At 42.0% G+C, this 14,668-nt stretch overlaps 1 protein-coding gene across 1 annotated transcript in view; it reads right to left on the reverse strand.

Moving 5' to 3' along the window:
• Positions 1 to 4,927: 4,927 nt before the first annotated feature.
• The window catches only part of STMND1 (stathmin domain containing 1), a 34,932-nt gene continuing 25,191 nt past the window's right edge, over positions 4,928 to 14,668 (reverse strand). The window contains exons 4-5 of the mRNA XM_059077202.2: positions 9,522 to 9,653; positions 4,928 to 8,602 (exon numbers count right to left, since the gene is read on the reverse strand). Of these exons, the coding sequence (XP_058933185.2) occupies positions 8,489 to 8,602; positions 9,522 to 9,653 (246 nt within the window). The 3' untranslated portion in view covers positions 4,928 to 8,488. The remainder of the gene's footprint in view (positions 8,603 to 9,521; positions 9,654 to 14,668) is intronic.

Here is a 14,668-nt window from a genome sequence, read left to right on the forward strand (position 1 = left end):
GATTTGATTGTTCTAAAGGTAACTCCCGTCCCCTTGACAGCGGCTGGCTCAGGAATTGGCATGGGCGTGATCCAGGCATATGGAATGCAAAGGGATGCTTTCAGGGTTCTTTAGGAGACTTCCCCCTTGCTTTTATGGGAGCGCTTCCTGAAATGACTCTCTTCTGCGGGAGGTAAGTGAGCATGTAGCCCCAGCTGCTACTTAAAACCACCCCATGACCACGAGGAATATCTGCCTTAGAAGGAAGCGAATGATGTGGGTAGAAGAATGAGAGCCAGAAAACCTGGATCCAGGATGACTGCTAGCACCGTATCCACAAACCATGGACTCGCCTTGCCTTTTATTTCTGATTATATACATCAGCACATTTCTTTATTGTTTAAATTGGTGCAGGTTGAGCTCTTAATATTTTTACGTGAAAGCATCCTCACTGATAAAATGACTTGGTCGAGGGTTTAATTCTGGGAGTGACAGAGTTGTTCAGTATTGGCAAAGATGCTGTATATTCACCCCATCAATAGGTCAGAGGAGAAAAACACCGTAACCGTGTGTGTGTGTGTGTGTGTGTGTGTGTGTGTGTGTGTGCGCGCGCGTGTGTGTGTATGTATGTACATGTAATCTCAGAAAAAGTGGGAATTGGAGTGACAGGGTAGTGACTAAAATCATCCCAAAACTTTCAGTTTAAGACCATGGGAAGGATTTGGGATTAGTAGATGCAAACTATTATATAAAGGATGGATAAACAACAAGGTCCTACTGCATAGCACAGGGAACTATATTCAATATCCTGTGATAAACCATTATGGGAAAATCTAAAAAACAATGCACATATATGCATAACCGAATCACTGTGCTGTACAGCAGAAATTAACACGACATTGTAAATCAACTACACTTCAATAAAACAAATTTTTTAAAAAACCAAAGGAAGGAGAAAAAAAATAGGAAGAATATTCACTGATCTTGTTGAAGCAATGTGGGAGATGGGGAGAAACACTTCATGAAGCGGCCACCCCTGGGAGGGCTCAAGCCGCCTGGTGGTTGGGAAGTTGGGGGGTGTGGTCACTGTCAGGGTCCTGAGTCCCCCCCCCACTGAGGCTCTCCTCACACTGGCCTGGGGAAGTGCTGTCTAGGCAGGCCCTGAAACGCTCCTTGATCATATGAAAGAGCAGGCTTTTATTAGACCGAGTGACATACAATTGCCAATGACTGGACCACATTTAACCTACAACTTCCACATTACAGCGAGATCTAGCACCCGACTGGCAGGCCAGCAGCTGTTCACCCTGGGCTGAGGACTTAAGGTCCAGATGAATTTCTCCACCCCAGCTGCAGCTGGGGCTTCCTTGTTTTTTTCTGGTGTGGGTTTCCCGCATTCAAGCTGCACCGATTTCAACAAGTCTGGAGGGACAAAGGGATAAACAGTCCCTCCGTGAAGAATTAAATAAATGGTTCCAAGTATTCCGGGCTAATCTGGCAATCGCTCATTGTCACCATATTCCTGTGGAAATAGCAATTCTCTGCATCATCAACTTCTCTGCAATGCTAGACACAAGATCCAAAATGAAAATGTCCATTTTATAGAATTTATGAGATGAAATGTAAGACTAATAAGCTGGCACTTTGGTGATGACTGTAGAATTGTTTACAATAACTTATTGATAAATTGAAAATAACCAAAACCTCCAACAAACAGGCATTGGTTAAATAAATAGTAGCATCTTCCAACTTTAAAAACGGCAAACCCCTTAAGCGGTTTAAAAAAATATTTTCTGCAATTTTGAGTGGCATGTGAGAAAAAAACTCATTTTAAATTTAAAATGTTAAACATTTGGGGGTCAATATACTAAAGACTGTGTTAGAAAATTTCTTTAAAATACAATAGATGAATCGTGTGGAAGATTATTAGTTAATAGTCAGTTAGACAGGGAGTCTTAAAAAAACAGTGCATATATACCCGAAATATTTTGTTTTAACTTAAAACATTTATATATACTTTCACCTGAATATACTGTGATGTAACACCAAGGCATGGTCAGATTCTCACAAAAACCACATTCGTAATGCATTATCTATAACTGCAGGTTTAGTTTCCTTGAATTGGAGGGTGAAATTTGTACATTTTATGAAACCATGCGAGTCTAGAAGCTTCAAAGATTTTTTTTTACAATCTTGTCTGTTCCTTTATAGAGCACATTTTTTTCAAAAAGCATTTCAAAATTAAATGTAACACACAGTTGTTGGGCTGCACCCCACAGGTTCGCAAGCCTTGTAGTTGCCCAGCCTCTAGACCAAAGAAAGAGCCCGGAGACAGTGATAGAGACATCAACGGCTACTGGATAGGGGATCTTACTCATCTGAAGCAAAAGGTCCTGGACTGACATCCTGCCATGTACAGCAGACAGCAGGCAGGACACAGCTGCAATCTTCAGTACTCACAAGAGAAGGAGGCTACCATTTATATGGGGAATTGACATCAGGTTGACTCATCAGTTACCAGGGAAACAAGCGAGTAGGGCAGGGGGCAAGCAGGTAGGCAGCTGATTAAGCCTTATAATTAAGAGAATTGGATAGTCATGAGTGAAACAGGGACTGGTCAAGCAGGGCATGTACAGAGAGCAAGAGTACAGCCATCTTGAATGGCCTGACCATACATCAGTACAAATGGCGTTAATAGGTTTTAGAAGAGACATAACTGACTCTTGGTAAATATTCAACTTGACCCTTGGGTGCATGGGTACTTGAACTTGCTGGAAAGTGGCCTACTAGTCATAAATGGGCAGCTTACGGTAGACATGGCTGGATAGGCTTACGGAGTGAACGAACACAGAGCGCAAACCTGAGTGTGCATCAGCTGGAGGGCTTGTTAAGTGCAAATTGCTCAGACCCGTGATTTGATACAGAAGGTCTGGGGTGGGGCTGAGAACTTGTATTTATTACATGTTCCCAAGTGATGCTGATGAGACCAGTGGGGGGCCACACGCTGAGAACCACTGGCACCGGCCAATCCCACAGGGTTGGTTAAGGGCTAATCCTCTGTACAGTCTTTCTCCCCTTTAGCAAGTGAGCCCTGCTAGCTCCTCCTTAAGAGGGAAAAGCATGAAGTGTCACATACCTTTTTTTTTTTTTTTTTTTTTAATTTTATTTATTTATTTATTTAATTTTGGCTGCATTGGGTCTTCGTTTCCGTGAGAGGGCTTTCTCCAGTTGCGGCGAGTGGGGGCCACTCTTCATCGCAGTGCGCGGGCCTCTCACTGTCACGGCCTCTCTTGTTGCGGAGCACAGGCTCCAGACCGCAGGCTCTGCAGTTGTGGCTCACGGGCCCAGCCGCTCCGCGGCATGTGGGATCTTCCCAGACCAGGGCCCGAACCCGCGTCCTCTGCATTGGCAGGCGGACTCTCAACCACTGCGCCACCAGGGAAGCCCTGTCACATACCTTTTTAAGCGATACGGTTCGTTCAGGAATTGAACTGTATTACACAAAGAGGAAATGCATGTTTCAATTACTAGAAATGACTAGGAACTGAATGACTGCTTTCATGATCCTGATGTTTAGAATGACTGCATTTGGTGCTTAAAATAGCTGATCACTTAATTTTTCTGACAGTAATTTCTTGTTTCTAAATGACAAGAGAAAAGGTTACGGATCCTTAACTGCAAACACTTTTCTGTCAATAACACTTTGCAAATATAGGTAGACTTTATTCCTGATCAATGAAAAACTAACTCAGATATAATATAACTGATTCACTTAGTTATAAAGCAGAAACTAACACACCATTATAAAGCAATTATACTCCAATAACGATGTTAAAAAAAATTTTATCACATGGACTTTTGAAGCATACTTGAGATCTCAGTGTGCTGAATACAAACTGTGATGAGGTGAATACAGCTTCCTGAACAGGAGAAGAGTCTGGAGGTGAATTTGCAAGACTGGTCATTTGCCCTCTGGGGGACAGGGACCAAGAATAAGGGCAATGGCAAGCGGGGTCCCGGACAAGCAAGCATGGCAGCTGTCTGCCTTCCCGGGGGCTCAAGACTGTTGTTAAATGGGGAGTGTTCAAATTATTTTACTCACCAACTTCTAAAAAACAGAAAGAAATGTGTTATGACTGGCTTTAAGGATGAGAATCCCTACATACATAACAGGGAAACTAAACAATGTTACATCAAGAATGATACTGTGGGAGCGGATTTATTTACATGAAAAGATATTGTACTTTTGAGTGAAAAAAGCAAGTTACAAAACGGTTTATGTTGTATTAGTCCATTTATGCGAGGAAAAAAGTTTCAGTACCTGCAAAATGTTCCCAGTAGTTTTCTTGGTAGGAGGGGAAAATGTTGGATTCTTGGTGTTCTTTGATTCTTATGTTTTTCATATTTCCTATAACATACTACTTACGGGATTTAGAAAAATAAAAACAGAGGTGGCTATTTTTTTTAAGAAGCAAATACAAGTGACACAGACGGACCGTAAGGGTCATCTCCCACTGTTTATTTTAAAATAATGCCCTTTATCGATCTCCTGAGACAAAGATTCCACCATCCTACAGGAAGGCGCTGTATACACAGGTTATGTGGGTGCAAAAGTGATCTGTCTGCTGACACACCACAGCATTATATACCTTTAGAATGCAGCATTTACTGTATAATTACTCCTTCAAATACGAGCTATTTACTGATAATGAAATAACAAAGACAGAAATAGGCACAGTCATAAATTACTGGTGGTCACTATAGCAACACCCTATAATAAATTCTATTTTTGTCCTTGAGATTGCAAAATTACTTTTGTTAACATAAGAATCTTACACTGTGTATCTTTTAAATATATGTGAAATATTTTTAAATACAACTTTTAAATATTATTTTAAATAAATGTTATCCGTAAGTTTTTTTCCCCCAGAAAAACTGGAGGATTTTTACTAGATATCAAAGTACCTTTTATTAGACACAGCAAGGCCATCTTTCACAAGGAGATCAACACAGGCATGTTTTCAGCCGCCCTCAATTAAAATGCTTACAAAGATGTTTCTCTAATCCCATCTTCTGACTCATAACTTTCCTGAAGGTTGTGGTTTGGTTTTAATTGAAGTATGCTGGTGATGTTCAAAACTTTGTTTTAAGAATGAGAAAACCAATTATGTTATTTCAATAGATAAAATTAACATTGTTCCCAGAGGCAATATTTTAGAAATCTCAATCCTTTTAACGTTCAGTGTGAATCATCTTTAAAAAAGAAAGAAAGTTGATGATGGAAAAATGTCACATTTACATTTGAAGTTGTTGGTTTTGTTTTGTTTTGTTTGTTCGTTTAAATTTTGCAGAGATGGGGTTAATGGCTCATTAGAGGCAGAGCAGATTCAAAAACAAGCCTCCTGCCCAGCTGATGCTAGTGGCTCTGGGAAGATGGGAAGCGCCTACAGTCTCTGAGCCTCCTTTCACCCCTAAACCCTGAGAAGGTTTAGGGGTGAAGTAGTAACACGCCTAGAGTTTTAGGGCAGTTCCCAGAATCCAGGTAACTCACCGTCCCTCCATCCTGTTAAAATGGATGGTCTTGCTAAGAAAATATATGGCTTATCGTTGAGGGTGTGTTACGACTTGCCAAGTTTCACTCTCTATATAAAGAGGTTTTCAAGCCAGAGTATCAGGGATAATGCTCACATCTATATTGTATATATTTTAACTCAATAAACATGTCTTCCAAGCCACTATAAATAGCATAGGCAAGAGCATAAGATTTCAAGAGAAAGTGTTATTTGGGTATTTAGCAAGTTTGAGGATTGATTTAACTTACAAGAATTACTAAAATTTGAACTGAATGTACTTTCGGTCATTTAAATTTTATTAATTGCAGAGATCTGCATGATAGCCCAACTTTTCCTAAGTGTCCCAGTACAGTCATTTTGTACTAGTAAATCATCAGCTGATCTAACATTTCATAAGATTGGCGCATGCCACCACGAGATCATCTCCATAGAAAAAGCAACGGACAGATGAAAAACATCATGTTGCCCACGTAGGATTTTATATAAATAATATGCTATAAATATCGCGGCATATTCTAGTTTGCACAGTGCTTTTAAACATTATTTCATTTGGTATAACTCCGGGAAAATGGCGATCCCAAATTAACATATACAGTAACTCCCCTCCATACAAATGAGTTCTGTTCCGAGAGCGCATTCGTAAGTCCAGTTTGTTCGTAAGTCCAACAAAGTGAGCCTAGGTACCCAACTAACACGATCGGCTAAATAGTACTGTCCTGTAATAGGTTTATAATACTTTTCACACAAGTAATCCATAAAAAACAAACAAAAAGTAAAGAAAACATTTTTAATCTTACAGTATAATACCTTGAAAAGTACAGTAGTACAGTCCAACAGCTGGCACGCAGGGGCTGGCATCGAGTGAACAGGCAAGAAGGGTTACTGACTGGAGGGGGGAAAGGAGGTGGGAGATGGTAGAGCTGGAGGATCGTCAGCAACAGGAGACGGAGGGGAAGCTGCAATGTCACTCACTCCTGACACTGATGGAACGCATGTTCACATCTTTGAAAGCTCTCAACTAGAACGTTCGTATGCAGCGGACTTACTGTAAGGTAAAAGAGGTCCAGGGAGCCTAAAGGACTTTCCAAGGTACTGCCGTAAGAAGTAGACTGGTTCTTAAAGGTTTTGGTTCTGGGATGAGTTTGGAAAGAAGCCCCCTCCACCACCACCATCATACTTCACTGCTGCAGGAGTCCTCAGTCCTACAAGCTATAGGAAGATGAGGTGTCCATCTGCAACATCCCAAAGGGAACGTACAAACAGGAGGTACCCAGTGGCCTTCTGCTCAAATCAGCACTGCCATGCGTTCCCAGGGAAACAAGCCATCTCCTGGGGCTGTCCTCCAGCTTCTGGAGGATATATGGGTATACTGATTTATCCACAGAAGAAACACATACACACCCTGTATCATGTGCCATTCACTTTCCAAGGTACAAAACTGCAACCGTGATCAAGACAGACCCATCCTCGGTCCTGTTAGAACTGACACATCTAGCGGTAAAGATGGACACGCACCCAGTAATTCCAAAAGAGGGTGACAAGTGTGACACTGAGTAATCCGGGCTGCCAAAAGGCAGCTATGAGAGAGGGCCACCGACCCAGACCAGCGGCCTCAGAGGAAGTGCTGTCTGAGTGGAGACGTGAGAAACCAGAAGGCATTAGTCAAGTAAAGCAGTGAGACTGGGAGAGGGGAAGGAGGGAACAGCGTGTGCAAAGACACAAAGACACAGAGTGTGACGAGCTAGAAGGTCTGCAGGAGTGAGTTATGAAAGCTGAGAGTCTTACCAGTCAGAAGAAGAAGGCTGGACTTTACCTTGACCATAAAAGGGAGCCAACAAAGGGTTTCAGCGGAAGACCATTGAATAGGGAGTTACGACTCCGCATTCCCAATGCAGGGGGCCTGGGGTTCGATCCCTGGTCAGGGAACTAGATTCCACGTGCCACAGTGAAGATCCCGCATGCCACAACTAAGACCCGGCGCAGCCAAATAAATAAATAAATATCCAAAAATAAAAAAGAAGAGGCCGTTGGATAAATACTAAGAAGACTGTTGTAGTAATATAACTGAATAATGGTCGGGTGGTCTGAACAGGTAATGAGAGGGGAAAGTATGAAAAGGGATGCAAGAGATCTTCATAGACTGTAGACTCATAAGACCTGATAACTTTTTCACTTTTCATATGAAGAAAACTCCATACTTCATTTAATTCTGAGAAGTGGATATTGCTTCTTTAGGCTATATGGATGAAACTGTAATTCCACCAACTTCAGGATATTGCTTTAATCACAACACAGCGCAAAGAGAATTAGAAAAAAACACACCTAAACGTAGAGCATAAGAAGCATACAGATCATTAAAATACTTAACACAAATCCGTACAATTTGTCTTAAAGGACCCTCAGAGGGCAGACACAGCCAAGGGGCAGGAGCCAGAAAGAAGGATTTCATTTGGCAGGAATACATTAATGGAAGCGGAAAGGTGCTCATAAATGAAAGACATTGTCACGTGTTTGAAGCCACCCTGAAGGAGAATGACAACTTTATAAAACCAAAGCTAGTCAAGTCTTCCTCTTCGTTTTTTTAAGCTAACATAGCCATTTAGTTTACTCAGCTAAGCTCCAGCCCAGGCAGCTCCCACAATCATTCCTAAACCCAAGGCACGTCCCAGTGGGTGAGGGGTCAGTCAAAGAAAACATGAGACATACTAAGAAAGTCACACCTGGGGGAAAAGATGCCTTTTCACGAAATTCACATAAAACGGCTCATTAGAATACGTCATCTGCTTAGTTATAAGGCATGTCTGACTCCACGACCCCGATACCTTCGTACCTGTGGTTTCTATCATTTGAGGTTGTATCACTTTTACTCTTCTTCCTTTTCAACAGCTTTCCTTCCGGCAGGTCAGGGGGTTCAAACGGGGCACAACTTACAGTTTTCAGTCCTTTGGCAAACGGAGCTCCTTCCCACCCGCTTCAGCTGAATCTGAATGACGGGCTGGGGGCAGAAGTCGGTCACTCCGCAGCCTTTTTCTTATTTCTTCTTCTTTAGTCTGAAAAGCAGTATTAAAGAGTGAAAACGAGTCCACGTGACTTTCTCCCAGCTCTCATTACTACTGCCTGTAATGAACATTCCTGGCTTCCCTGTTTCATTATGCAATCATTCGACAGAGGTTGAGGAATTAACTGTTGAAGAAGACAGAGCCAGCCGCCAGCCCACACCCTCCAGACAGACACCCTCCAGACATACCCTCACAGGGCTATGGTCTAGTCCTTGCTCTCTGAGAGGCCAAGTAGAGACACGGAAGTAAAGGGTGTCTGTCAGACCAAAGCTGTGAAGGCTGGTTCCCGGCAGAAGGGCAGACACAGGGTTTATGGGGACCACGTGTGTGTAAATGTTGCAGAAGTTGTCTGAAGGTCTGCACGGCCTCCTCTCAGCTCCCATCCTCCACCTGGGACCTCCTGCCACCCCTGGCCCCAACTGAAGTTTCTCTTTTTTTTAAATAGGAAAAAACCACCATACTTAATTCTCAGAAGTGGATATTGCTTCCTTAGGCTACATGGATGAAACTGTAATTCAACCAACTTCAAGATAGTGCTGCATTTTTTCATCACACAAAGAGAACTTAAAAAAACTAAACATACAGCATAGGAAGCATAGAGATGACTACAAGAATTAATACAGTCCACGCAATCTGTCTTAAAGCTGGCCGAGGGCTTCCCTGGTGGCGCAGTGGTTGAGAGTCCGCCTGCCGATGCAGGGGACACGGGTTCGTGCCCCGGTCCGGGAAGATCACACGTGCCGCGGAGCGGCCGGGCCCGTGAGCCATGGCCTCTGAGCCTGCGTGTCCGGAGCCTGCGCGTCCGGAGCCCGTGCTCCTTAACGGGAGAGGCCACAACAGTGAGAGGCCCGCGTACTGCAAAAAAAAAAAAGCTGGCCGGCAGCACCCCTCACGCGAGACCTGGGCTTACCTTCCTTTGCTCCTCCACTGCCTGCATCTTTTCTTCTATGTCCTTCATCATGAAATCTTTTACTTCCTTTTTGATTTTAAGTTTTTTCAGCCTGGCTGGTGGCTTTCTCAGCAGCTTCTCAGTCGTGCTTACCTGCAGAAAGACACTTTTTAAAATGCAGAAACAAATGTATTTATTAGCAGAGGAGAAAGATAAGAGAGAGAGAATAAACATTGTTTAAGGTTTTAGTCCTAAAAATCTAAACAGATTTTTGGATAGATTTGTAAAAAGAATTATGTGAAAACTGGTAACTGAACTCATCCCTAAAGATTATGCCTGGTAACAACAGAACTAATTCCTAAAGAAAAAATATCTATTAGATAGATGTCTAGGAAAAAACAGGCTATTATCAAAAAACATGAAAGAAACATGCAGTGATGGAGGAGGGCTCTTGAGAAGTAAAAAAAAAAAAAAAACCTGGAGAACAAATACAAGAAGGGAAAAGGTGGCGAATGAATGATGCATTTGTAGTTCAAGGTAAAACGTTAAACCCCATGATTTTACAATATTCCATAAGCCTCAAATGACTTTCATTTGGGGTCGAGATTAGTTTTAGGACTTTCGGTCTTGTGAAGGAGAGAATTAACACTGGTCTTTGCTGTCCGTACTTCACAAATGTTTTCATGACAATAGAAAAAAACCCATACTATTTCCTGATTGACTATCCTTTATGTGTTTAGAGCAGTGATAATGACTTTGATTATAATTTCTAGTTATTAAAAAAAGGTTTAACTGTTGTAAAGGGTTTATAAAGTTTAATTTAAAAAATTGGTTTTTTAAAAATAATATACCTTGGTTATAAAAAAAATTAAAATGATGCAGAAATAGTCCCCTAATTCTCTGTTTAACCAGCTGGCCCCCAATCCCACTCATTAGCATGAACCATTTTAAAGAGTTTTGTGTGTGTCTTTCCAGACATTCTCTGTGCACATGTATCTATATACACATATATTAACAGTGCATGTTCAACCAATCAATGGGATTATACCATATACACTGTTCTGCAATTTACTTTCTTCATTTAATTTAATATGGACATCTTTCTAGGTCAGTATATAAAGAGTTATTAAACTGTCTCAATGAACACCAAGCCTTCATTATAAAATGAACCCAAACAGGCAGACCTCATTTTATTGTGCTTCACAGATATTTTGGTTTTTTGTTTGTTTGTTCGTTTACAAATTGAAGATCTGTGGCAACCCTGCATCGACCAAGTCTATTGGCGCCATGTTTCCAACAGTGTTTGCTCACTTTATGTCTCTGTGTCACATTTTGGTAATTCTGGCAGTATTTCAATTTTTTTCATTCTTATTATATGTGCGATGGTGATCAGGGATCTTTGATGCTACTATTGCAAACCGATAGCTACTCGATGAAGGCTCAGATGATGGTTAGCATTTTTTAGCAATATTAAGTATTTTAAAATTAAGATCTGAACATTCTTTTATTAGACATAATACTATTGGACACTTAACAGGCTACACTATAGTGTAAACATAACTTTTATACACCCTGGGAAACCAAAAAGTTCGTGTGACTCAATTTATTGTGATATTTGCTTTACTGCAGTGGCCTGGAACCGAACCCATAATATCTCCAACTAGGTACTCCTGTATTGTTCTAGAAAACTTCTCTAAAGACTTTTAAAGACAAAGGAGCTATTGATATCCCTTGTCATATCGAAAAGACTGTCTCTTCAGATTGCAATACTGTAGTTACTGAGAAAGTAAATTACACAAAGAGAGACAGTTCAGCACAGCAGGAAAGGGTACCAGATAGAGGCACATACAGCCCTGGGTTTGAATCCTGGCTTGTCATGGTGTGGCTTTGCACGAATTCTTAACCTCTATAAGCCTTCCCTTCCTCATTTATGAAATAGGTTTTATTTCACAGGATTGTTTTAGACGAAAGAGGAAAATCTTGGCCAACTTGGTCTAGCAGCCAGATCAGTTCTCTGGTTGAGGCACTGACTGGTACATCTCTCCTGCCACGTCTGGCACAGAGAAGCGAGGCCCAGCCACCAGTGGTCAGAACAGAGCAGGTATAGCGGGGTGGGCCACGACCCTGGATCAGTCAGGGGAGGAGTGGTGCCTGCCGAACGGCGTGCCAGGGTCGGCAGAGATGCGGCCCCTAGGGATTCCCAGGTGGTTGTGCGGACTCTTCGGGCAAAGGAGGGCACCCAGCCCACAGTCAAGGAGTACTGGGATGTACAGCTGGTAGGAGAGGAGGAAGAGGCGGAAGAAGAGGAGGAGAGAGTGGAGGAGAACGAGGAGGCGGAGGATGAAGAGGACGAGGACGCGGAGAGATGAGGGAGAGGATGAGATTTACGTGGACCAAGGAGAAGAGGAGGGCGACCCTCCTGAGGGCAGGGTACTAGATTCTGCTGCTGATTTTAAATTGCGGTATTTCTTCTGCCAATTTATGATCCCAAAGTCCTTATGGTTCTAAAGGAGAGAGTGAGTAACAATATGAAAACGCTGATGAAGAGGAAGAGGATGGAAAGGAAAAACCAGAAGAAGGACTTAAAATGGATATGGTCTCAGCAGAGGGCAGCTCTGGAGAATACAGTTGGAAGGCATAAAAAGAAATGGACAGCAGGGCTTCCCTGGTGGCGCAGCGGTTGAGAGTCCGCCTGCCGATGCAGGGGACGCGGGTTCGTGCCCCGGTCCGGGAAGATCCCACATGACGCGGAGCGGCTGGGCCCGTGAGCCATGGCCGCTGAGCCTGTGTGTCCAGAGCCTGTGCTCCGCAACGGGAGAGACCACAGCAGTGAGAAGCCCGCGTACAGCAAAAAAAAAAAAAGAAATGGACAGCAGAAGAAAAAAGATGATATTAACTGACATCTGACTTTACTCTTACCTTTTAGAGATAAATTTAACAGTATTGTTCACATTGAAAATAAAAGCTTGTTTGAAATGAAAAAAATAAATAAAGAGGAAAGTATACAGTAGCCACTCAATAAATGGTAATTACTTATTCAGTGAAAGCAGTGACTTTTTTCAAGGACAGCACACAGAATCACAACCAAATACAGTTTTTGTCATGAAGGGGAGAAATGAGACTCAGAATCACAGGGGCCAGCAGGCAGGTGGCCTGGGCTCTGTTTAACCCCGGGTCTACTGCTAATACCCACCGTGTGACCTGACACAAAGCACTTCTCTTTGGACTCACTTTTCTCAAAATTATACCATATACGCTCCTCTGCAACTTGCTGAGGGCGGCTAAGGTTCCTTCCAGCTTTAAAATCTATGATCCTTGGAAAGAATCCTTCTAAAGGATAAACATTTATTAAAGTTCTGGTTCAGTTGCAGCCTTCAGACAGTTTTATGTGATGAGAAACTTTTCACTACAGGAAAACTGGGAGATGCTTGTCAAAGCAAGTTCCCCCTCCCCCATCTTTGTGTTATTTTTTATGACAATTGGCTTTTAGGCTCCCTGCTGACAAAAGCCATCTGCTGAAAAGACGGGACATGCTTGCTATGGAGGCTCAATTAGAGATACTGTGAAATTAGGATGAAACAGTTTTTTGGGAAAATTCACTCATAGAGGGCTAACAGAGAATGGAATAGTCATCTAAGATCCAATAAAGCAAGTCTCCATCAGGCTTACATAGGAGTCTGAGCCTTGATTTAAATCACGAGATTAACAGTTTCAAGACAGCTTGGGCTTTCTGGTTTGGGTGACCTCTTCCTGTGGCTTTATCCCAAAATGATGCATAAGAAATCATGTACTTCCTCTCCCTTGTGGAAGTTAATCCTACCTGTGCAGCCCTTGTCCTTTCTTGAGTTTGACACTTTAAAGAAAAGCACTGAAAGACCTGAGGAAAGCTATCTGTATTCTTTACCACTGGATTTTATAAAGTCAGGAGTTACCAATTGTTGGCACTTAAAACATGACAGCATTATATGATCACATTATACGTAGAGAGGTGCTACCCATAGAAACTCAAAAAAAAAATAACTTTAAAACCTATAGAAGTTACTAGTACAATTATTCTCTTTAAGAACACCAGCAGGGGATGGAACAACCGAAGATGCTGTGATAAGAAGGGGATCTCGTTTCTAGCCAACCTGCTTGTACACATTACTTCCTGCATCTGCTGTGTCTTCTTCAGAGCTTTCCTAGTTAGTTATTGACCGACAGAGAAACCTACCCTGCCTATGTTCTCTTAATAGGAGTCTTGTGCATAGAATAAGCCAAAGTTTCTCACAACAGATCTGTCACTCCTGCTCTGCCACTGTTAAGACCTCCTCCTAAGATGGTCACTCTGAGTGTTAACTGCCATTATTTTGTCAACTTCCTCCTCCTTAAAAGACTCCCCATGAGGTTCAGCAAATAATGTTACGAACTCTGATACCTTGTCAACAAACTCCCTAACTGCACTAAATGTTATCCAGGACAGAGGTTGCCTGGAAAAGGGAATCAACTTGGACTAGAGACAGAAGGGATCAACAGAGGATTGAGAGACTTGTGTAGGGAAACCAGAATGGGAGAAATGAGTTTGGATGAAAAACACCTAAAGTGGATAATACCTATGTGGATAAATGAGAGCCACTCTCATCTCTTTAAAGAGATCTGTACCAATCCATACATGTATTTACATGTGTATATGAAACTAATACACATTTATAATACAGCCACTGGAGTCTGAGTAGAATGTTTTAAAATATACTGGAAGATTCACTTAGTCTGATAATTTCGCTTCTTAACATCGTATTACTTACATATCATTATAATTCTTTCTGAGTGTGCGTAACATCTATTAGCGTGAATGCGCTCGCAGGCAGGGGGGCTATGGAATGGCTGTAGTACTGGGTAAAAAGCAGATGATGAAAAAAATTACGAAAAAAGACGACAGGGGGCCCTGTGGACACAGATACTGCTGTGGATTTCTAGGAAGAGACGAGCTCATAGGGGAGTCCCCTTTTCAGCATCCTTTATTATATTTCACTCTAAATGATAACTGAATTAAAGATAACCTGGCTAAGACAGGGACAGATCTATGTCTAAAATTCCCTTGTGTTTATATATAATATTGGTCTACATAAGGAGCTTTGTTTTTAAGTATTCTCACTTTTATTGTTCTGGTTTTTTCTCATAATATTTCA

Source organism: Kogia breviceps, chromosome 10, assembly GCF_026419965.1.
Source record: "Kogia breviceps isolate mKogBre1 chromosome 10, mKogBre1 haplotype 1, whole genome shotgun sequence".
In the NCBI taxonomy this organism is placed as follows: domain Eukaryota; kingdom Metazoa; phylum Chordata; class Mammalia; order Artiodactyla; family Physeteridae; genus Kogia; species Kogia breviceps.